Source organism: Chelonoidis abingdonii, chromosome 1, assembly GCF_003597395.2.
Source record: "Chelonoidis abingdonii isolate Lonesome George chromosome 1, CheloAbing_2.0, whole genome shotgun sequence".
In the NCBI taxonomy this organism is placed as follows: Eukaryota; Metazoa; Chordata; order Testudines; family Testudinidae; genus Chelonoidis; species Chelonoidis abingdonii.
In genome coordinates, this window is record NC_133769.1 from 114713745 (window position 1) to 114738898 (window position 25154).

At 40.1% G+C, this 25154-nt stretch overlaps 1 protein-coding gene across 4 annotated transcripts in view; it reads left to right on the forward strand.

Annotated features, from left to right (window-relative positions):
• DENND5B (DENN domain containing 5B) overlaps positions 1–25154 on the forward strand; it is a 206012-nt gene that overhangs the window by 95616 nt on the left and 85242 nt on the right. For 2 of the 4 annotated variants that reach the window (XM_075069184.1, XM_075069177.1), the window contains exons 2-3: positions 10327–10392; positions 21706–21815. In XM_075069184.1, coding sequence (XP_074925285.1) covers positions 10327–10392; positions 21706–21815 — 176 coding nt within the window. Of the gene's footprint in view, positions 1–10326; positions 10393–19660; positions 19742–21705; positions 21816–25154 lie in introns of those variants that run through there. The other 2 variants (XM_032763899.1, XM_075069179.1) reach the window with 2 other exon arrangements.

Consider the following 25154-nt stretch of genomic DNA (forward strand, 5'->3'; position numbering starts at 1 on the left):
GATGGTAACCGTCTCTGCTACCTTGCAAAGGCAAATGAATGCTGCTCTGTAGCACTGCAGTACCATCTGTCAGCAGCATCCAGTACACATACGGTGACAGTGACAAGGCAAAACGGGCTCCATAGTTGCCATGCTATGGCATCTGCCAGGGCAATCCAGGGAAAAAGGGCATGAAATGATTGTCTGCTGTTGCTTTCACGGAGGAAGAACTGAGTGACGACACTTACCCAGAATCACCCGCGACACTGTTTTGGCATTGGGATCTCAACCCAGCGTTCCAATGGGCAGGGGAGACTGGGAACTATGGGATAGCTACGGGATAGCTACCCACAGTGCAACGCTCCGGAAATCGACTCTAGGCTCGGTACATGGACGCACACTGCCGAAATAATGTGCTTAGTGTGGTCGCATGCACTCGACTTTATACAATCTGCTTTACAAAACCGGTTTATGTAAAATCAGAATAATCCCGTAGTATAGACATACCCTCAGATTTGAAAGCTGGAAGGGACCGTTCTGATTATCTTAGGTGACCTCCTGCACATTCCAGGCCACAGAACCTCACCCACCTACTGTAATAGGCTCATAATCTATCTGAAGAAGTGAGGTTTTTTACCCACAAAAGCTTATGCCCAAATAAATATTAGTCTTTAAGGTACCACCAGACTCCTGTTGTTTTTGTGGATACAGAGTAACATGGCTACTTTTTGATACTTAAGGTAAGGAGAATCTGCCATTTAGTCTAGTTTAAACCAGTGAGTGGCCTGTGCCCCATGCTGAGGACGATGGTGAAAAACCTCCAGGGTCTCTGCCAATCTGACCTGGGAGGAAATGTTTTCCAGACCTCAAATATGGCGATCAGTTAGACCCTGAGCACCTGGGCAAGACCCACCAGCCAGACACCTAGGGAAGAATTCTCTGTAGTAACTTGGAGACTTTCCCATCTAGTGTCCCATCTTTTATGAGGTCCTCACAACTTATCAATGCTAAATCTAAACTAGGCTCACCTCTTGTTGGTTCAGTGACGATTTGGTGAAGTGACTGTCTGTCAGCTATCGCTTCCTGGAATATGTGGGCCCTACCATTATTAGTAGCACTTGTCCTCCAATCTATATCTGAGAAATTAGTCTCCCATAGTCAATGACATAAATCCTACTGGGAATTGTATGAAGATATTAGAGGTTTCTCTTCATATCCAAACTGGATCCTGAGTGCCTCTAAAAGACCAAGCACTGTCCCAGTGCAGCCTCTAATGCCTGTCTTCCCCCGAAGTAATTTTGACCCAAGTAGTCTATTTTATCCATTCCATTGTTTTTCTTTGCTTTCCAGTCTACCTCATCATTAATATACAAAGCTACTCCACCACCTTTACCTTCACTTCTGTCTTTCCTGAACTGCACATACCCTCAATATCTGTGTGCCAATCGTGCCAATTATTCCACTGTTTCCAGTATCCCTATAATCATGGGCAGCCAGTGACCTGGCTGTTGGGGGGAGGCTAACCCTGGACCCCTCCCCTTGTGCTCAAGACCCCACACCCACAGGAGCCCAGAGCACTCTCACCACGGCCCCCAGCCCCTTGTGAGCAATGACCACATTCTTTGCACTTTAGGAAGATATCTCTACAGTGCTACATGGTCATGACTGATATTTTTCACTAACATCTACGAACCTCAGTAGATGCAGCCTTCAGGCAAAGGGCATTGCATGCAGTAGTCCCTCAGTGGACCAGTTTAACTTTAAAGAAGGGTAATGGTTTGTCTGTTTAGAAATTAACTCTCATCCTTAAATTTCTCTCATGGCTGATAAGATCCCATTGTTATCTGTGGACCTCAACTTACTGAGGAATAAGGAAAAATTAACTAGGCTTTTGTGGAGACGGGGCTATGTTAACTCAATTATATGATATGAGATGTTGTAGTGTAAGTGTTAAGCAAAATTGTATTGATGGGGTATGTCGTTGGATGAAGACCAAAAGAATGTGCTGCTGGGTGAAAAATGAGAGTGGGTTGGACTCCGGTTTAAAGTCCATCCAGGCTGTTTGTTTGGAACTGAGGAGCTGAATTTGAGGGGTGGTCAGTTAGCTCCTGAGGCAAGAGGAAGAAGGATCACAAAGAGGGCCAGGGAGTTGGATTGTGATCAGGAACGGAAGTACTGCAAGAAAAATTAGGCTTTCCCTCTGGGAGTAAGAAGTAGAAGGGTTACTGAAAGCTATTGTTTTATTTACTCCGATTAAGTAAAAGTAGAGTGGGTTTTCAAACCCAGCAGTTGAAAACATAGACAATCAGTGTGTTTTGATGAGTTCTGTGGAGCCTCCAAAATAGTTAGGAAAAGCAGTCAGGATTGCCTGATACTCACAGGCAAATGTCCTAAGCAGAAGCAAGGAGTTAAAGGGCTGGACTAGCGACCCAGAGATGCTAGTGTTGAACAAGGCATATGGGCAGGAAGAAGCAGATTGTGGCAGATATCCTGAAAATTCATTCCCTCTCCTCAAATAGTCACATCTGATTCACTCTGGATGAACTCAAACACTTTTTAAAAACTACACTTCTTATAAGACGAATTTTTAAAACTTGGATTAATATTTCCATGGCTTTATTCCTAGTACTCTCAGCAGGAATTTTAACCTTGGTCACTTTATCACATCTGAAACCAAGAGCTGCTGAAGTGTGTTTTCAGAATTAAGCTCAGTTCTATTCATGTAAAAACTTTAGGAAAAATTAGACTTATCTGTGCTAGAATTGAATGGTAAGAATTATATTGTTTCTTTTTGGTATGAGGGGAAGGAAGTGCCCAAAGAGAACCAATTTTAAGTTTTAAAAGATGCCTCCAGTTTAAACAGGAATGTTCCAAGCCTGATACAGTACAGTGAGAGAAAATGTCAAGCCCACACTTACCTCAACTCTATTTTTTCCAAGACAAGCAGAGGTGGGCTTCAAAGAAAGGGGGGAAAAAACTGTTCGGATGTCTGGCAACCTGTATCAGGCATCTTTGCACTCTGTGTTTTGTGTCAAATATTCATTAATTAGAACAGGGCTTCTGAAACTGGGGGTCAGGACCCCTCAGGGGGTCACGAGGTTATTAAATGGGGGTTGCAAGCTGTCAGCCTACACCCCAAACCCTGCTTTGCTTCAAGCATTTATAATGGTGTTAAATATATAAAGTGTTTTTAATATATAAGGGGGGTTGCACCCAGAGGCTTGCTGTGTGAAATGGGTCACCAGTACAGAAGTCTGAGAACCCCTGAATTAGAACCTTGGAAATAAAATCCAGCACAAATTTAAGAGTCTCTTCCTTCTCCCACCCCTCTTTGCCTACCTTGTAGTCACACTTAAACACATTGGCAGAAGGTGTTTGCAGTTAATTTGTTTCCATAATAGCAGAATGTGAATAGTCTCAAGTTTTCAGTAACAAAACACTCATGCAAAACCAAATGTCCTGACTGGCAAGTGTGGAGGTAATACATATTACCTGTAATCTGTAACTCAATATCATGACTGGAGAATTGCTAATACAGTGCCTATTTTTAAGAAAAAGGAGAGGAGGGGAAAGCGATCTGGGAAATTTTAGGCCTATTAGTTTGACCTCAATATGCAAGGTTTCAGAATGTTTTTTTGAAACAGAAAGTAGTTAAGGTCATAGAGGTAAACAGTAGTTGGGATAAAAAATCCAACATTGTTTTATAAAAGGTAGATCATGCCAGATCAAACTGATTGTTCTTTAAGATAACTGATTTCCTTTGTCCAAAAAAAAAAGTGATGTATCGAATCTACCTGGGTTTCAATAACAGTGATACAGTTGCGCATGGGAAATTATTACTTAAACTGGAGAAGATAGGGATTAATATAAGAATTGAGAAGTGTAAAAGGAAGTGGTTAAAGGGGAGACTATAACAGGTCATGCTGAAAGGTGAGCTCTCGGGCTGGTGGGAGGTTGCTAGAAGAGTTACTCAGGTCCCAGATAAGATAGGGATTGGAATAACAGGAGAGAGGAGCTACCTAAATTAAGCACCATTGTTGATACAAGAACACATGGCAGTAAATTGGCCAGCAACAAGTTTAGGCTTGAAATTAGACGAACCTTCAGAGCAGTGGAGTTCTGGAACAGCCTTCCAAGGGGAGTAGGGTGGAGGGGGAACCCAACTGGCTTCAAGATTGAGTCTGATAAGTTTATGGAGGGGAGGGGATGGTATGATGAAACTGTCCACAATGGCATGTACCCGATCTGTGACTGCTAGTAGCAAATATCTCTGGCTGGTGATGGGAAGGGCTCTCAGTTACCGCCGTGAATTCTTTCCCAGATGGTGAGTCTTGCCAAAATGCTCAGGGTCCAACTGACTGCCATAGTTTGGGTCAAGAAGGAATTTTCCTCTGAGTCAGATTGACAGAAATGCTTGTCTTTTTTGCCTTCCCTCCGCAACATGGGACACAAGTCAACTGCAGGTTTAAACTAGTGTAAATGATGGACTTTCTGTAGCTTGAAGTCTTTAAATCATATTTGATGACTTCAGTAACTCAGCCAGAGGTTATGGGCCTATTGCAGAAGCGAGTGGGTAAGGTTCTATAGTCTGCAATGTGCAGGATATCAGACTAGATGATCATAAAGGGTCCCTTCTGGCCATAAAGCCTGAGTCTATATCAATATCTGCAGGATAAGTACCAAGGCCCTTGAAATATCCAAATGAAAAAATACCACCAAATGAGAATTTCATTGAGCTGATGTATTAAGATGTGTGAATTTAACATTGTATTAAAAAAATAGAGGTTTTCATTCAAAGTGCTGGACAGCTTTATTTCTTATTGTATAAGTCCACTCTTCTACTATATTTTTTCTGCTTTATGGTTTTTTTGTATTACAGTAACTCCTCACTTGTAGGTATGTTCCTGAAAAATGCATCTTTAAATGAAACAAGGTTTAACTAAATGAAACAAGGTTAAACCAGTCCAATTTTCCCATAAGATTTAATGTAAATGCGGGGGGTTAGGGTCCAAGGAAATTTTTGGAGGCCAGACAAAAGGCATTATATACTGTACTGTGGTGGGGAGGTGCCCCTGGATTACCCCTGGGGCTCAGGGCTGGGGATGTGGGGTCTGGGAGGGAGTTAAGGTGCGGGAGGGTGCTCTGGGCTGGGATAGGCACGAGGTGCAGAGCACTTACCTGGGGCAGCTCATGTTTGGTGCAGGTGGCTCTGCGCAGCACGGCAGTGCCCCCATGGCCATAATTCTGGGAGCCACGATCCTGGGAGCTTGATTCTTAAATGTTTAGTTACCTCCTTAAATTTGTTGGCACTTCCAAAAAATGAACTTTGGAGTATTTCATTACATTTAACCCAAACAATACCACTTTACAGTGAGCAAATCAAATGCATGACTCATCTCTTGCTGTGGCGAGTACTGTTCAAAATTCTCTTATGCATCTCTCCACATTATCAGCAGCAAATTAAAAATTTCAAATTGCTTTTTTTAAAAAAAAAAAAAAAAAAGCTCAAGTATATCATGTTAATATAAAGACCTAGTACTTAAATTTTCTTGTGCTAGTTCTTGCATAAGAACAGCCATACTGGGTCAGACCAAAGGTCCATCTGGCCCAGTATCCTGTCTTCCAACAGTGGCCAGTGCCAGATGCTTCAAAGAATGAACACAACAGGTCATCAAGTGATCCATCCCCTGTCCCCCATTCCCAGCTTCTGGCAAACAGAGGTTAGGGACATCATCCCTGGCTATAACCATTGTTGGACCTATCCTCCATGCACTTACCTAGGGTTTTTGTTTTTGGTTTTAAACCCTGTTGTGGTCTTGGCCTTCACAGCATCCTCTAGCAAAGAGTTCCACAGGTTGACTGTGAGTTGTGTGACGAAATACGTCCTTTTATTTGTTTTTAAACCTGCTGTCTATGAATTTCATTTGATGACCATTCTTTATATTGACTCTGACCTGAGTTGGGAATGAAGAAGGGAGTGAGGTAGAAGACAGAGTTGTAATTGATTGTTAGGCAACAGAAATGCTACAAGTTGAGTAGACCCTTTGCATGTTGTTTAACCTACATATTGCAGAATAGGCAGTATCCTGTTGGAGCTGCTAAAATTCAGTGAAACACTAATTCCTTGGTTTTAATTAGTCTCTCTTTGGGTTGATTATAATTGGTAGCTTACTTTTGTAGTGTTCTGCAATACTGAGCTTCTCGGGTTTTGGGACTTTTTTTATGGTTTGTTTTTTTTTTGGTCACAGCTTTGGGTATAGTGATTGGCAACAGAGTGATGTACAGATGCTGGGGACCTGTTAACTTCTTGAACTTTTCTTGATAAGCCAACGTTTGCTCACAAATGAATTTTGTTGTGCGCTTTTTCTAATATTTGCATATCCTTTTTGTTAGCCCAGCAATAGAAATCATGTATAGTTGTTTCAGCTGTGACTTTATCAAGCTCTTTTATGTAGAGGTACTGGCCAAGACTTTTAAATGACTAGTGATTTTCAGTGATTCAATTTAAGGGTCTCCAATTTGAAACATCTTGAAGAGGCTTGATTCCCCCTCTCCCCCCCCGCCCCGGTTTAAGTACATCCCCTCCCTCTCTTTCCCATGTCCACCAGAGGTTAGAGTGTCAATATAAAGAACAATAGTCACTAGCAAGAAAAATGGAAGTACCTTGTCTTTATGTTAACATGCTGCACTTTAGCTCTGTTTTCTTCCCAAGATGTCTACATCCTCTACAATATGATAAAAGAAGCTACTAATGCGGTACCAATCCACCATACTGAAAGTGTAATTTATGCTGTATCAAGAAGGATTTGAAAAACATTTTTCTTCCACTGAGCAGCTAATCTATTAGCTAAGGGACTTATTTTGATGCCCCTCACTCCTGCCCTTTGATATTTCTGTTCTCCAGGGCAGTTCCATGATACTTCTCATGGTGAAAGGTGCTGTTCAAGGAGAAGTAATTGTCAGAGTCTGATCCTGTATTTGTGTATGTTTACGTTCGTGAGACCTGGATGGGAGGTGAGAGTAAATATGGACTAAAGATGAGCATGGACTGAGGAAAACACTGAAGAACCAACTTAAATTCCATTGGCAAAGTCAGTGGGACTAAAGCATGTGCTTGAAAGCTTTTCTGAAGCAGGGACTAAGATGGCAATCAGCATCTATTTTAGGGACTTGATCAAGTATGTAAAGCATGTGAGGCAAAATCCTTTTAGTGCAATATGCAACTACTTAAAAATAGCGTGGTGTGCTGAAAGATGTCTGGAGAATGTATTCAATAATGGTGTATGACGCTTAAGTTAAAAATGCACTTAAATCTATCACTCAAACACTGCTCTTCAAGCTAGTACAGATGCTTATTCTTTTTTTGGTTTTAAGGATTCAAAATGCTCACAAGCTTAAGCACAAGGGTATCACAAAGGATAAGAGTGGCACTTCTTTGTTGTTGGTTGTTGAATGGGACAGATTAAAGATCTGTGTCCAGATGCTGCCTGTAAGTAATGGGAAGTTGTGGATTGGAATCCCGTATTTGGAAAGCTGTTTTCTGTGACAGAAATCCAACGTGGCAGCAAAACGGCTATGTCTTAGAATTCCATGCATGTTTGTTGCAGAGAAAATGGAGGCCTGAGAGTTAAGAATGACTGTTGTCCATATCTAGAACTGTGAAAAGTCCAGTTTTACACCTGTTGTTACTTCCTGCTGACTATTGTAAGCCTTTGTTCAGTAAAACATTCATATAACAGCACTGTGCTCTTTAGCAATGAAGGTGAATAAAGAGAAATATGGAAATATTTAAAATGTGTTCTGCAGCTAGCTGTCTGAATGCAATAGTTAGTCTCTATTGCAAAGACTTTACGTAAAGTGGAAGTTCTTAATTCATTGGAAATGTTATGAGTGATTTAAACTATATTTCATAATTATTGCCTGAAGGCAAGGATAACATTTTTATATATAAAACCACTCCAGGTCACCAAAAATACTGTGGCTTCAGTTTACTGACATTGAACAGTTTAAATAGAATAGATTTAATCTGTTTCACATCTTTGTTTCCGTATATAGTGAGAAGTTTTTGTTGATCTGTTGGCATCTGGGAGTGGAGCTGTATTACAAAACAGACACTGTTGATATTGTATAATGTTACTCTGCTGACAGATACTGGATATATTTTAATCAGGCCAAAAAGAGTGGATGATGGGTAAAGTGAATTGCTAGGGTCTGATTATTTAGCTTCTTCATTTTTTTTTAGCCCTAGAATTATGTTAATTTTTAACAAAAACTGCACTGTTTTTTAAAGGCATTTTTTAAAATGCCAGGTTTGTTTTCACAAGCGTAACTATTTAGTGGTGCTAAACCATAGGTTCATACCATAATTTTTTTCTCTGATTTTATACTGACAGGAATTATACTGTACAATATTCTCTTGTATCTGTACACTTACTTCATTATTAATAATTCTCTGCCTTTTACATATTAGTACAGGGGTTTGCATAAGTTGTGTAGCTGCTTAACCATCTGATTACCTAAATCTGTGTGCTTTGGTTATACACTCCAGTGTTTCGATACATGTGTCCACAGCACATTGGGCTGCCCTGTTTTCCCTGTTATCCTATGTAACTCCCATTTTTCTTGCTATCTCTTCCTGCTGAAGATAAGGCACATTATGGTAGCTGAGAGCCTAACTCCCTTATATCCATAGGGTGTAGGATTTTTTTATTTTTTTTTTAGTGCTTAAGTTAAGAGTTTGATGGTGGCAGCCAATTAAAGCAGATACTTGTAGAGTCACTCTGATTATTTATTAGTGTACAGTGATTACATATCTTGGATTTAACCAAGAGAGCTTGGAGCACTGGGAATTTCATAACTGAGAGTGGAGTGTGGTTGTGTCTGCTTGGACAGCCTCCTTTTGCTGTTACTGGAAGAGACCATTCCTTCCTGAAATAATTGAGTTTTTAGAAGAGACAAAGTACTTCCCCTCCCCCCAATGAAATCTACTGCCACTAAAGAGGGGGAGCTTCAGGGTGCAAGAATCATACACTTTGCCGGTGGTCTTCCTAACTAATTTTTCTTCCTTTGACTCTAGGAATCCCACAGGGAGCAATATTTCTTAAGTCCTCTATTCTATTTAATGATTAGATAAAATAAATGGGTGGTTTTGTTTTGGGGGTTTTTTTTTAGGTGTCTCAGAACTTGGGACTGAAATAATTTAAGGTTTGTGGAGTAGAAAACCATTGCTTTGCAGGTTGAAAGCGTAACCAGTATGTTGTAACTAATGGAAAGAATTAGAACCCACTGTCAATCCAAGGAACAAGAAGTTTTCTCCTGAAAACCAAAAATTCCATTCTAGATCTCTTTATTAAAAGCACTTATCTCAGTCATGTGCACAAGAATGTCTTTCCAAGTGATAGACAATTAGAAGAAGTGCTCATTCATGGATAAGGTTACCAACTTGCCTATTTTTCAAAACCAGACATTACAGGCTGCCCCCATTGCTCACGTTCCACGCTCCCACTCCAAATTGCTCACTTCTTACTCAACTGCTGCTTGCAGAGCTGGGCTGGGCAGAGCGGATACAAAGCCTGCCTGCCTGCATGGGGCTGGGGTAGCTTGGTCCCTGGAACGAGGGGCCAGAGAGAGCCGGGGCCCTGGGATGCTGAGAAGGCGGGATGGGCTGTCATGGCTGGTGAGCCGAGCTGCTGGCCTTGCTCCTCAAATGCCACATGCAGTCCAGATCCCTCCTTCTCTATCAGCAGCTGCTCTTTCTGCCTTCCTGGCAGTGGCAATCAATTGTGGTTACTGCGGTAACCAGATTTTTTTGGTGTCCGGTCAGCAGTGCTGACTGGATGCTGCACAGGTCACCTTTTGAGCGGACTTCTCGGTCGAAAACTGGACATCTGGCAACCCTATTCATGGATTATCTTAAGTTCTTGGTGCCATAGACCATTGACCAGCAAGGAAGGCAGTCGTGTGAATCTATTTTAATTCACTCTTTGGAGCCTGTAGTTCAGTGCTATAATGAACTGCAGATCAAATCCGCAAAACTGAAATATAAATTGTCATTTATCTAGTGCCCTAGCATGTGGTGATCTGTGTTCTCATCTTGATTTTTATTTCTGGGGTTTCATCTGTTTTTACCTGGGACATGCTACTATATCTTTAAAGATTTTGCAAACATTTTTCTATGGAAGGGTAACAAAACACTTGCTGTGAGAGAACATTTCAGTTAGACATGCTATAAAAACTTTCAGAGAATGGCTGAAAAGGAAAGATTTCTTCTGCTTGACGTTTTTCTGAGTTGTGTATTTTTTTGTTTGTTCATACTTGCTTTTTGTTTTTGTTTGTTATGTTATATAGTCTTATACCAGTGGCTAGAAGCAGATCGTCATGGCAAGAGCTCAGATACTGCAAACAGAACATCAGGTAAAAAGGGAGTTTAAAAATCAGAACTCCAGGCCCTCTGTGCCTTTTTTATATATATATTCTCCATCTTACAGCTTCCCTTGAATCGACTCAAATTAAGAAACAGAATTAAATATTGCACCTTTAGTCTATAACTTAACTTGAATCAATAGCTATCAAATTTTATTCTTTCCCTAAAGCTCTCTTGGCAAATATGCTTCTCTCTTAGAAGAGAAACTTAATTTCCTCTGAAGTCCATTGGTGGAAATTCTTCCATGTATATATTAGGTATATTTTGTCTGCTTAGTGACAGAATCACATAAAAAGTGTTTAGAAGTTACCATATCAATAGATACTTTATCACAAACTCCAACTCTGCCTAATATGCAGGTATAAAGCAATGTTTTCAAGTGCTGTCTCTGTTCCCACTAATTCCTGCTACAGCAGCTCATATGGGTTTTTTTAGATCTACTTTGAAAAATGTGCCTCATTAGATCACAGGAAATAGCATGTTTGAGGTTAAGAATTTAAAGCTGTCCAGACAGATTGATAGGGCATCTGATTCTCGAAAGAGTTGCTTGTACTCAATTAAATCTGATGTTTACGTATTTCTATCAAACATTGGAGAGTAAGTCTTGCACTGAATGTACAACCCCACCTACACACTGGCATCATGTTGAATAAATTCATTGTATATTTTTAATTTTAGTTCTAGAACTATTTTTCATCTGCCATGGCCCCATCTAGAACAACTACAAAGCAGTAGTCTAATGGTAACAAGAGTATGTGGTGGGGGAGGTGCCCAATAAGTATTCTTCCTGAATATTGAATGGTTAATGGCTTGTCCCTAAATATAATGTTAAGAGGCTGTGTACTGCTGTTTTCCAGCTACATCCGCTCAGTTCTAAAACCCAGCAATTAACAGCATAGTTGCTCCTTTTCTGAGCATGACTCTTCCTTGCTTCCACCCTCTGTTCAGCATTCTGTGCACTTAACATCTCATGTAATGTGATACAATTGTCCAGTAGACTTTGGTTCTAAAGTTCATTCTACTGGGAGATAGCATGATCATTAGGAAATGCTGAGCCAATTAATTAGAAATGACAGCTAACAATAAAGATTGTAAGCATGATGTGCAATATTGTGCACGCTCCCAATAGGGGTCTCTAAAGGAGTTAGAAGATATCTTTATTTCAGTATTCATGTTCCATCATTTGTAATCAACTACACATAGTTAAAATTCTTCAGGCTACAGGGTGTGGAATGAGGGGACTTTGCCAATTTAATATGCATCTACGTATGCCTCCTGCACCTGAGAGAGCTAATATTTAAGTGTTAGTTTAAAAGCTCAATACTCCTTGTTTTAGTTTCTGAGCAATCACTCTAGAAATGAGACTGATCGTGGATGACAATCTAAGAACTTTTTGCCCTTTACCCAGGTAATTTTATCCTGCACCCTAAATGGACAATATTTTATGTAACAGCTTCATGGAGTCTATTTAACATTCTAAAATTAAATTAGGACAGTTTCACTTTATTTAGCTGCAGTGTTCATCATCTAGCCACTCACTTGTAAATCTGAACTAAACTGCATTTAGCAGATTTTTTTATGTGTTTCTAAGCTAAAACTTGCAGCATTTATAATTCCAATATAAGTATCACTAAGTATAATTAAGTATCCATTTACAGTGAAATTTAATCTGATATATTATCATTGATTTGAAATATGCAAGATACTATAAATATTAATCTGATTTACTAACCAAACAGTTTAAGGGCTAAATTTAGGGCTAGATTGCTAACCTTACTTACATGGAGTAGTCCCTTAGTCTGAGTCTGAAGTAAATGGAATTTGTTGTGGAATACCGTGCAATTAATAGCATCGGTTAGCATTGGTGTCTGGTCCCTAGTGATAAGAAGCTGGATTCCATTTTAAAAGTGAAGTCAGGCTCAAATATAGTACATTCTGCTAATTATAGTTTTGGAATCTCTCAAGCAAACATCTCTAAAATTTACATGCTAATTTGATTAAATCATAATTCACTTAGTGCCTGAAAATACTGTCAGGTTAGTGTCTCTCTTCATGCTAGGTGTGACTCAGCAGTCCAATACTACCAATGGTGGAAGTTCCTATCATAAAGAGCATTTGTATTCAGATGCTGATCTCTTCATGTTTGCCAAGAAGGTTCTGCTTGCTGTGACTTGCCTTTCCCATTTTCTTTCCAGAATGGATCTGATTATTCAATCTTTCTGATTCTGTCGTATCATTTTGGTGGGAGTTGTTTTTGTAGGTTGATTTCAATGGTGACATTTCACCCTCACAATAAAGAGCTTTATTGTAAGGCACAACCCCAGATGTGCTTCTGTTGTGCCCTCCTCACCTTAATTGAAGTTGCTTATACATGTCCTTGTTCAGTCTCTGGTGCTCAGAACAGCCTTTCGTGGAGGGAGCAGTGTTCTATGCTCTGCCTTGCAATTGATCAATCAATGAAAGATTTTGGTGTGGCTTCTTGTCTTTTTGTCTTGTCAGCTTCCTTCTGTCTTTCAATTATTGGCTAAGTAAACTGTATGGTTTTTTCCTTCTTTTTTTAAAAAAAACAATGCTATCCTAATAAATTGTAGGTATTACAGACTTTCGGTAAAGGTAAGTTTTATCTGTGCCATCCATTTTCCTGGGTCATATGGCCTCAACGTCTTCAATTTCTTAGCATTTTTATAGATGCTGACTTCTTGAGAAACTAGGCTTTCATATACAAGATGGCTTTAAGAAACTCAGGTTTTGTCAGCAAAAATGCTAGGCTTTCTCATCGCTATGAACATGTAAACTCTGTAAATATTCACTGGATAGACTGGTTTAAAAAAATCCTGAACTTTCATGATCAGCTTGGTTTGGACAGAAACAAACTAGTGTTACCCTTCTCACTAGCTTCTGATTATGTTGGACCATTGTGTGCTTCAGATTGTGGAAAGGAGAACTAAAAACAAAAACCCCAAACAAAACCTGTGGTTCATCTTTGCTGTTGAGTCCTTCAGACCTTCATGCAAATCCTCAATGACAGAATCTCTTTGTTTATTTCTGAAATAAAATTGATAGCTATATTTGTTTCCATTTGTTGGGTGGGTGATGGTAGTTTGGTAAATCTTTTGCCACCAAAGAAGGAAAGAGTATGGGTTTTGTTTTGGCTTTTTGAAGGAGGAGCTGTCTGCATTCATATTCTTCACCTTCAATGAGGTCCTAATGTGGCTCTTGGCAGCTGAGGTGCAACATTCAATCAGTGCTGCGGTAAGCATTGGCCAAAATAGGATTTGATAGTGACGCTAGTTGCCTCTACAATAAAAGCTTGGGCAATTGGATTAGGGTCAGAGCTCAGATCTGTCTAGTAAGGTGTGCCTGAGGGAAATGAGTATTATCCTATATACTGTATTTGTCAGATGGCTTTAAGTAGATAAAAAGATACATGGGAAGCCTTCTACCTGTAAAATGCCTTGATAAACTTATGTATAAGCTGCTTCAGAAGTGCTGTGTATTGCTCTTTGCTCCAGGACTGGCAGATGTCAAAGTATCAATGGTTCATTAACATAAACCTCTCAGCTACGGAATTTGGAGATAGGTAACATCTAGGACAGTGTGTCTTCTGGAGATAAATCCAGCTCTGGCTCTGTTGATGAAATGGTTAGTCATGTGTGGCCTTTTCCTATAAGTGACAGATCCAAGAGCCTTACTAGCAGGATGCTTTTGAGTTACTACTCAGAATCCAAGGAATTTACATATATGGTTCTGCAAGATACAATGGATATTAAAGCTGTCACTTTCTGTAGCACAGACGGGCAGCTCCAGGCACCAGCATGCCAACTGTGTGCTTGGGGCGGCGAGCTGCGGGGGCACTCTGCTGGTCACATGAGGGCGCCAGGCAGGCTGCCTTCGGTGGCATGCCTCCGGAGAGTCTGCTGGTCCCGTGGCTTCAGCGGACCTCCCGCAGGCTGCCGCCGAATTCGCGGGACCGAGACCTCCCACAGGCAAGCCGCCGAAGGCAGCCTGCCTGCCGTGGTTGGGGCAGCAAAATGCCTAGAGACGCCCCCAAGCACAGATCAGGGAAACACGTCATAATGCAGAGAATGGGCTGAAGATGGCAGATATCAGAAAGGACTATTTGAGGAAAAAGTAATCTGATCCTGGCCGTGTTAATAAATTGTATATGTGAGCATCAGTTTAATGTGGCTTCTCTTATTCCCATGTTTTCATGCCCATCTTCTAAAGGCTCACTCAGTCACATAGGTCAAGGGTTTCTAATTCCTTCTACTTGTGGCAAATTCCCTTTATAAAAATGTTTATACTCTTTCATTGATGGCTGACTACTACAGGAAACACTATTAAATGTTAGACAGATTTCTCAAAAGATACAGGGACTGGTCTTTCAGAGGTGCTACAGGCCAATAGCTCCCATTTTGAGTCAGTGGGAACTATAAGCATCCAGTACCTCTGAAAATCAGGTCCAAGTGTTTTGGATTAAATTGGCATAATAATATGGTCCGTATCTGCTGAATGATTTGGAAATCCCAGTTCAGTATGGCCCAAGGAATGTAATGTAGATACTTGGATTGCAAGATGTTGTGGCCCCCGATTTAATACAAATAAATAAGTTTCTATGTTCAGAAGTTGTTTCCTCCAGGTATTACTGCTACTTGTAAGCCCAAAAGTTTCTTTCAGCTGGCATTTAATGCAACAGAAAGTTGTAAAATAGACTTCTGCTAGTGGAAGACTGCTGTGGCTCTGTCCTCCATATACCTTACTAGGACTAAGAAGATGACTCAATGCAGTGTCGTAGCTGAGTATTTTAGCACCTGGGGTGAGCAAACATATTTGTGTCCTTCCTGGTTTTTTCTCTTTTTTTTTTTTTTTTTTTTTATACCAAAAAGGACCAAAGGGGGAGGGATAGCTCAGTGGTTTGAGCATTTGCTTCTTCAACCCAGGGTTTTTCTTAATTTTTTTTTTCTTTTTTTTTTTTTTTTTTTTTTTTTTTTTTTTTTTTTTTTCCCCCCCTGCCCCATTTTTCCTCCCCTGTAGCTTTGCACCCTGGGCTGCTGCTCCACTCACCCCACCCTAGTTACGGCCCAATAGGAGTGAACACTTTCCTTTCAATAGACTTAGCCAAATGCTGACCATGTGGGAGTCCATTCCTTAACAATGAACAGAAAGCTGCAATACAAGATATCTACAGATTAGGATTTAAAGTTCCTATGACACCCTGCTCCCTGGATTAGTTATTCTACAAGTGATGTTTCCTCTGTGGTTCTTTTCTGTCTGAAGGGAGACATTTTTCCAGGAGCTGGTTTCTTTGTATATTTTTTTCCCACCTTTCGCTCCCTCTTCAATCTCGTCTGTCTGTCTGAAATGACGCCATGTGACTAGATGCAGCATCTTCTTTGCTGGAGGTATTTAGTGCGTCGGACAGATGGGATGAAGGGACCTACAAGTGGCTACAGATGTGAAAAATGTACATTTTTCATTCTCAGTAATTTCTTCAAGATTTAATAGTACATTTGACAATGTCTGTGATTCCAGTTTACTAATACATCTCTGCCAGCAGGAGACTATTGTCCATCACGTTTGTTGAGGCTACAGCCATGTCCATATCTTGTTAAATCGCTGTGTTTTTTCTACCAACATTCCTTTCTTTTGAGGAACAATTTTGTCACCCAAATTGTCTGCAAAGGACTGATTCTGCCAGCTGTACTCTCGCTCATTACTACCTCATTCCACAAGTAGTCTGGTTAGTTTCAATGGGATTACCTCTGTGTAAAGTATTACTAAATATGAGTCAAACTGGCAGTATATAACCCATTGCAAACAAACAATTTAATTCTACAGATTGTGTTAAGTACTCCCTAGTATGTGGGAAAAAATGTACTTGCCTTCAACAGCTTCCATTTTTTAAAATTGGTCTAGTGGGCTGAGGCCAAACAAATTTAGTCTTAAATATTTGACATGAGATTTGCGTGTGTCGTCTTAATATATTCATCTGAGATGCATGTACAGTGACTAAGATCCTGTAGCTGAAGTTCTGGCCATTCACAAGTTTTTGTCAAGTAAACCATGTCAGGTGTCTCAGGAGGATAAGGTGCTTAGTGTCCAAGAAGACACACAACATCATGGGATATTAACTTAAATCACACAAGCACGTAAATCATTGGTTGATACTACACATTAAGAATAAAAATTGGTAGGCATGTTTCAGTGTCAACTTGGAGAGAGCATTTCCACTCTATTTTTAGTGTGTGAAAATTTCATTTTGTAAAATTCTAAGATTCAGTGGATAACATGTGTAAGTTACTCCAAACATCTGCAAACCTCTTATGAGTAATAGCATGTTGCAGCAGAACTAACTATCTTAGAGGCAAATTCTCTGCTCTTATGTACTAACATTGCAGGGTAACTTGAAAAGAATCTTTTAGCATTTGTGCTAAGGACAACTAAATGCAGTATTTGTCAAAACTGGAAAATGTTCTGAGCTAGTCTACTAAACACTTGCATGTTTTTTTTTTTTAACTCCGTCCAACTTAGCTGACACCTCGAATTTCCTGCATGGAGTTTCTACCTCATGTATGCTTTTGCTGTGGATTGGCTTGGCCTGAGAGAGCCCAAAGGCAGGCTATCTGGCTCCAGCCAACGCCCATCACAACTTACCTCCAGAACTCCTTCCTCACTTGTAAATTTGACTGTTTCATCTATCATACCTACTGTGATGGAGTAGGGGCTGTCTGTGTGGGGAATGGGAGAGAAGGGGAGGACTTTAGGGGATGGACTACACCGGAGCCTGTAACCTGAGCTAGGTAAGGGAGGGGAAAGGTCAACACCTTTGCCCGGGAAGGAAGACAAAGGAAGGGGCTGGCAGGAGGGAAGTAGTTTTTAGTTTGGGGTTTGGGGCTGTGTGGGTGGAATTCAGGGTATCCTAAGCTGGGATCCAAGCACCCTGAAAGCCCAGAAGGACTCGATTGAGGGATCCTGACTGTGTCTGCAAGCTCTGCTGTAACCTGCGTTCCTGTTGTCCAATAAACCTTCTGTTTTACTGGCTGGCTAAGAGTCACTGTGAGTCCCAGGGAGAGGGGTGCAGGGCCGGACTCCCCCACACTCCGTGACATCTACATCTTCTAAGGATTTTTCTACACAAGTGCAGTAAGTGCAAAACAAAAACTCTGGTGGAAACCTTAATTTCACATTTTTCATTAAGGATCTTGTTTTTCATGGCAAATAGTCAATTTTGTTTGCCATGAAAAAGTGTTAATGAAAATAATAGAGCAGTACTGATTAACTACTCAAGGTACCTAGATGCCACTCTGATGGGTGTGCTAGAAATGCCTAAGTAGCCACTTGTCTCTGGCATACTCTTAGAAATGGGAACTTTCTATGGAATAGTGGTTATCCACATTTTTAAAATCACTTTGAGAGGGGAAGGGCTGTCAAGGAGCCAATTATGACACCATGATTTTCTGCCTATCCCCTGGGACTACTCCGATTGCTTTCCCTGACAAGTCCCTTTGTCAAGGGTAGGGGAGAGGGAGTTGTGGGAGCCAGTGATGCCAACACTATTTGGCGGAAATCCCCCACGTTGAAGGGATTTCAAGCTAGATGTTTGTTAAATCTCTGCTTCCTTTTGTGCTGCCAGTGTGGGGCAAATGCAGAACAGCTGCCTCTGCACGTGCCAACTGGTTGAGCGACAGTAGAGCTATTTGAGAGTTGGCAGCCGCCCTTGGGCCAGTTTCATGAAATCTGCAAAAACTTTAAGTGACTGCTTTGCAATCTAGAATCCTGTCTTTACATGTCACTTACATCTCGAATGCTGCATGTGGGAAGAGCTTTTTGTTACATGTATAATTTTAGCTACTTTCCCTTTTACCATTATTTCTTTAAGCTGGTTCTACACCATTGTTTTAAGATAGGTCATTAAGTAGTTAATATTTTAACCCTAGTTCTGTTCTGGAAATTGACATATGGGCCGTCTTAATTATTTAAACATGTTTCTTTCCTTGACACATCTTAAACTTTCCTTGTACACTTAATCATATTGTTAATTAAATTTCTCCTAGTCTGAAAGTCTCTTTAGTATGAATCTAAGCATCTATTTTCAGAGAGTCACTTTATGTAACTAGTTCTCTGCATGTCACATAGTGCATTGGTTGAAAAGGACCAAAAGGAGTTGAATTTGGGGGGGGAAGAGTGTTCATACAGATTATATGCCTCAAGGTATACAGGGTGCAGACCTGATTATTGTTGCACCGAAAGGCTCTAAGCTGAATGTAACTCTTCAGCTATTTGTTTGTGGGTATCTTTTACCTGGGTAACATCTCGTCCTTTCTAATAATGAATTTGAGCACCCAAATCTTAAATCTAGATTATGCTATCACAGTCCACAATACCTTCATAAAAATCTAAGTGAAAGTAAGTAACTTATGTTTTCATTTCTCTTGTAGGAATAGATAGTCTCCAGTAGAGCTGGCTGAAATTAAAAAATTTTTCATCCAAAAAATTACATTTTTCCAAAACCAAACTTTTTTTCATGGAAAAACATTCTGTGCATTTCCCCCCCCACATTTAAAAGTACACTTACAAAAACAGGTTTTTGTACAACAAAACATGTTTAACTTTCAGTAACATTTTGATATTTTTGATAAATATTTTGAAAACATTGAAAAACTTCAAAATGAGGTTTGTTTGTCTTTTTTGAACCCTTTGGAATTTAAACAACTTTAAAATGTAACTTTTTTTTCCCCACAGTGTTAATTTTTCTTTCAGCCCTTGTCTCCCAGATGAGAGAAATAGAATATTTACCTCAATATCAGCTGTTGGATGTTCATAGCATCCTAGAAATGTAGGGCTGGAAGGGACCTTGAGAAGCCATCAAATCCAGCCCCTTGTCCTGAGGCAGGACCAAGTAAAGCTAGACCATCCCTGACAGGTGTTTTATCAAACCTGTTCTTAAAAGCGTCCAGTAATGGGGATTCCACAACTTCCCCTGGAAACGTATTCCAGTACTTAACTGTTCTATAATTAGAAAGCTTTTCCTAATATATAACCTAAATCTCACTTGCTGCAGGTTACAACCCATTACTTGTCCTACCTTCAGTGGACCGAGAACAATTGATCACTATCTTCTTGCAAATAGCCCTTAACATATTTAAAGATTGTTTATCAGGTCCCCCCTCAATCGTCTCTTCTCAAGACCGAATGTGTCCAGATTCTTTTAACCTTTTTTCACTAGTTAGGTTTTTGAAATGGTTTTTATAAGTTTTGTTCCTCTCATCTGGATGGTTTCCAGTTTATCCACACCTTTCCAGAATTGGTCACAGTATTCCCACTGAGGCCTCACCGCTGGTGAGTAGAACAGGACAACTACCTCTCGTGTCTTTCATATGGTATCCCTGTTAATGCACCCCAGAATGATATTAACCTTTTTCACAACTGCATCACATTGTTGACACATACTCAGTTTGAGATCCACTATAACCCCCCCAATCCTTTTCAATAGTACTTCCACCTAGCCCAGGGGTCAGCAACCTTGGGCACCCGGCCCATAATGCTAAAGCCGCTGGCGAGCTGGTTTGTTTATCTGGAGTGTCCGCAGGCACAGAGCCCCACTGTTCCCTCTAGCCACGCCTCACCAGGCTGAGGGACATGCTAGCGACTGCTTCCCACAGCTCCCATTGGCCGGGAACAGCGAATCGCGGCCAGTGGGAGCTCCAGGGCTCCGTGCCTGTGGACACTCCAGATAAACAAACTAGCTAGCCCACCAGTGGCTTTACCCTGGCGGGCTGGGTGCCAAAGGTTGCTGACCCCTGACCTAGCCAGTTGCTCCCCATTTTATAATTGTGCATTTGATTTTTTTTTTTCCTTCCGAAGTGACGAACTGTGGCATTCAATAAAGACAAGTGCATCTTCTTGAATTCAGACCAATTCTCCAACTTGTCAGTCGTTTTAAATTCTAATCCTGTCCTCCCAAAGTGCTTGCAATCCCTCCCAACTTGGTGCCGTCTGCAAACTTTATGAGCATACTCTACTCCTTTATCCAAGTCATTTTAATGAAAATATTGAATAATACCATGCCCAGGACTGAGCGTTGCAAAATACGACTAGATGCAACCGTCCAGTTTAACAGCAAACCATTGATAACTACTTTTTAAGTACATCTTTCCACCAGTTGTTCACCCACCATATAGGAATTTCGTCTAGATCATATTTCTCTAGTTTTGCTTCTGGGAATGTCATGTGGGACTTTCTAAAAATCAGTTACGTACCAAAATATGGATTTAGGAGCTCAACTTTTTAAGCCTTTTTGGCTTTTAAAATCTTCAAGAGCTAGTGCTAAAAATGAGACACTTTGGAAGAGTTGAAAATCATTTCATCTGGGAAATTAGTGCTAATTTCCTCAATCATTTTCTTAATTTTTTTTATTGATTATCTGACTACAGGTATATTAACCATATTTCTGTAATGAATTAATCTTTTTTGATTCAAGAAGTAAGGGGTTTGTGGCAAACTCCTGATGTCAGGAGTTTGAGAAAGCTCTACTGGAACTGTAATTCATAGATCTAAACAAATCTTATTTAGATGGAATTTTGTTGCTTACACAATAGCTTTCCCCTGATGCTGTGCTATAACTCCCTTGGCAAGTACAGCATGACACTTATTTTATTTGTAATCTATTAATTTGGCTAAATTTTACTAATTTACTAGAGGTTTAACTTCAATCTTGATATTGATACATATGAAACTATAGAAAAATCTGTCTCTGAAGTTTGACATATAAGAAATAAAGACTTGATCTTCATGTATGACTTGTGTGATGGTAGGAAAAATCCTTTAAATTGTTCCCTGAGTAGTTTTAATAGCCTTGAGGTGCACACACCTTTTTCAATAGCAAGAGGAACTCCAAGTGAAATTTTTTTTAGTATTTTAGTGATAGCTGTCAGGTCTTACTAAAATAGATATAAAAGATTGTAGGTTCGATTGTCTTGAAGTTTTTCATCAACAAACTCAGGTAGTAATTCTAAGAACTTTAATACAATTTGAATTCAAGGCAATAAATACTAAGTTATGTATTATGTTTGCACGTGCTATTTTTTTCTTGTAATACAAGTCTTGATCCAAGATAATGAAGGTAAGGTTTTAGTCTCCCATTTAAAATGTCTCTTCTGCTTCCTTTAAAGAAGTGAGCCTATTAAAATGAAAATAGTCTGTTTTTTCCATAACTGATCATTCAGTTGCAAAATAAAATGGCACAGACAAATTATTTTGAAATGACTTTTTCTGACGAGCTGTTGCTTCCTAATCTGTTCCAGGAGAAAACTTTGACCAGAGCCCCTTAAGAAGAACCTTCAAGTCCAAAGTTCTGGCACACTATCCTCAGAATATAGAGTGGAACCCCTTTGATCAAGATGCAGTGAACATGGTATGTATGCTGACTTTCTTCATAACCTCTTAGTTTCTGGATGACTATATTTAAGTCTGGAACAGCCCTCTCATTTATTAAAGCAGCACGCATAATATGGAGAATGCTGGCCAACAAAGAATTTGAGAAGTAACTTGCTAAAGATGCAAAAATTAAGTCAGAATTTTTTTAAGTACTTCAGAAGTAGGAATCCTGCCAAACAGGCAGTGGGGCCAGTAGATGACAAAGGTGCTAAAGGAGCATCAAGGAAGTCAAGATCATGGAAGAGAAGCTAAATTGGTGATTTTGGGGGGGGGTTTGCGTTGGTCTTCACTGCAGAGGATGTGGGGGAGATGCCCAAAAACAATAGCTCTGAAGTTGGACATTGATTCAGATATGTTGCCACCACTGATGTGTCAACAGAAGAGGTTTAGAACAAATTAATACATAAAACAGTAATAAGTCACCAGGACCAGATGGTATTTATTTATATGAAATTTGTAGAACTAGTAACTGTCCTATGTAACCTGTTGCTGAAATAAGCCTGTGTATTGGGTGACTGGAAGGTAGCTGATGTAACACCAATTTTTAAAAAGAGCTCAAAAAGCAATCTGGAGACTGGTGAGCCTAACTTCAGTAGTGGGCAAATTGGTAGAAACTACTGTAGTAAAGAACAGAATTATCAGACACCTAAATGAACACGATCTGTTGGGAAAGAGTCAATACTGCTTTTGTAAAGGGAAATCATGCCTCACCAATCTATTAGGATTCTTTGAGGGGTCAACAAACATGGGTGGTGGCATACTTGGATATTTGGAAAGCCTTTGACAAGGACCCTCACCAAAGGCTCCTAAGAAAACTAAGTAGTCATGGGATAACAGGGAATGTCCTCTTCTGGATCAGTAACAGGTTAAAAGAGAAAACAAAGGGAATAAGTGGTAGGATTTCACAATGGAAAAAAATAAATATTAGGGTCCCCCAAAGATCTGTACTGGGACCAGTGCTCTCCATCCTGATCATAAATGATCTGGAAAAGTGAAGTGGCAAAGTTTATAGATGATAGTTATTCAAGATAGTTAAATCCAAAGCTGACTGCAAAGAGTTACAAAGAGATCTCACAAAACTGGGTGACTGGGCAACAAAATGGCAGATGAAATCCAGCATTGGTAAGTGCAAAGTAATGCACATGGGGGGAAAAATAGTCCCAACTATATATACAAAATAGTGGGGTCTATATTAACTATTATCACTCAAAAAAATAGATCTTGGAGTCATCGTGGCTAGTTCTCTGGAAACTTCAGATGAATGTGCCACCTCAAAATGGCTAACAATGTTGGGAACCATTAGAAGGGGGATAGAAATAAGACTCATAATTCAGCATTCAAAGTTGACCACTTTTTTTCCCTTGGGACTATCTAAAAGAAGAAGAGGGATCACTGAAAATTCCCCAAATAATCTGGTACTCCAAGGATTTCTCCACGGTGATCAAAGCGCTGTAAGATGCTATTGGTAAATGCTTCATATAGAAATATCCTTTGATAAGAACTAGGAGTTTGTTTTTATTTGAAGCAAGCTTTCCTGTGAAAAGATGTCTCCTGTTTTAAAAATACAAAAATGTTACAGGGTTGTAGGGTAGCAGAAAATGGCTGTAACTAGGGCTTTCTGAGGCTGCATGTTTGTAAGGCAGAATCATGAAGCAATATCCTGCAGAGATGTGTCTAATTAACCCTTCTGTTGCTTACTGGTATTGGTTGTGCTTGCTAAAGTTAAGCTTATGGAATGTTACTAGTAGCGGTAATTGTGCATTCTTCTATTTGCTTCCTCCCATACCACCTCATCATTTTTGCGGGGGTGATGGTAGGTAACTTAAGATGTGAGTACCATGGTAGCAGTATCACCAATGCCAACCATTCAAAAACCATGAATGAGGCCACAAATTCATGAGATTGAGCCTTTAAACTACACGTGGTTCTCTGGAAACTTCAGCTGAATGTGCAGCCTCAAAATGGCAAAGGGAATGTTGGGAACCATTAGGAAAGGGATAGAAATAAGATAGAAAATGTAATACCACTAAATAAATCCATGGTTCGCCCACACCTTGAATACCGTGTCCAGTTCTGGTGGCCCTGAGAGATTAAAAAGTGAAGTGCTGTTCAGCTTAGAAATGAAATGCCTGGGAGGGGGTATGATAGAGGTCTATAAAACTATGAATAGTGTGCAAAAAAGTGTGTAGAAAAGTGTTTGCATTTTCACACAATACAAAAAACAGGGGTCACCTGATGCAATTAACAGGCACAATGTTTAATAAAAACAAGAAAGTACTCTTTCACTCAGCACGTGATTACCCTGTGGAACTCATTGCCATGAGATGTGATGCCTAAAGTATAACTGGCTTCAAAAAAGAACTGGCTAAATTCATGGTCCATCAGTGGCTATTAGCCAAGATGATCAGGGGTGTAACCCCATGCTGAGAGGAACCCTAAACCTCTGCCAGAAGCTGGGAGGGGAATAGATAGATCACTCCAATTGCCCTGTTCTGCTCACACTCCCCCTGAAACTCTGGTGTGAGCCACTGTTGGAAGACGGGATACTGGGCTAGATGGGCCATTGGTCTGGCCCACTATGGCTGTTAGGTTCTTGTTGATATACAGTGGTTTAATATTTCTGTTGGGGCTGGATGGGCTCGTCAAGTATGCTAACTGAAGGAGATCTCAAAAAATCTATTGACAATTTCTTTAAGAACAAGAGTGAAATAGAACCTTTGAGGGAGAGCTACTAATTTTAAACTAGTATCCAAGATGATTAGTGTGTGAGGAAACTAGTCTGCCCTACAGTGTAGTGAACCATCAGAAGGAAACTTAATCATCCACGTTACATATTAGCAGGGGGGAAAAGTCTTAGAGAAATGATCTAACATCATAAAAATGGCTGGCTTTCCAGATGGACTACATGCAAATATTACCTTATTTAAAAAAAGGTAAGAACAAATTCTTGATAAAGGGAGAGGAATATGGTGAAATGGCATATGTCAGCCACATGGAGAGGAGGAATCCTTCCTAAAGGCTGTATGGTAGGAGTGTTGCAGCCGATAGAATGTTAGAATTTTTAATGGCATCTTGTCACAGGGCGCACCACTCACCTCCGGACTGGCGCCGCCTCCTGGTACTCTCTCGGGATTACCTCGAGCTGTTTCCAGGAGCTGGAGTTTTAAGAAAAATACCAAGTATGCAAGATAAAAATCACAGGAGCTGTCAACACTGATACCGTGCTAGCAATTGTCCCTGTTAATACTAAACATATACAGACAGATGTGAGAGTGAAGATGCTACTTTAGTCGTCTTGCACACGGTATGTGAATTT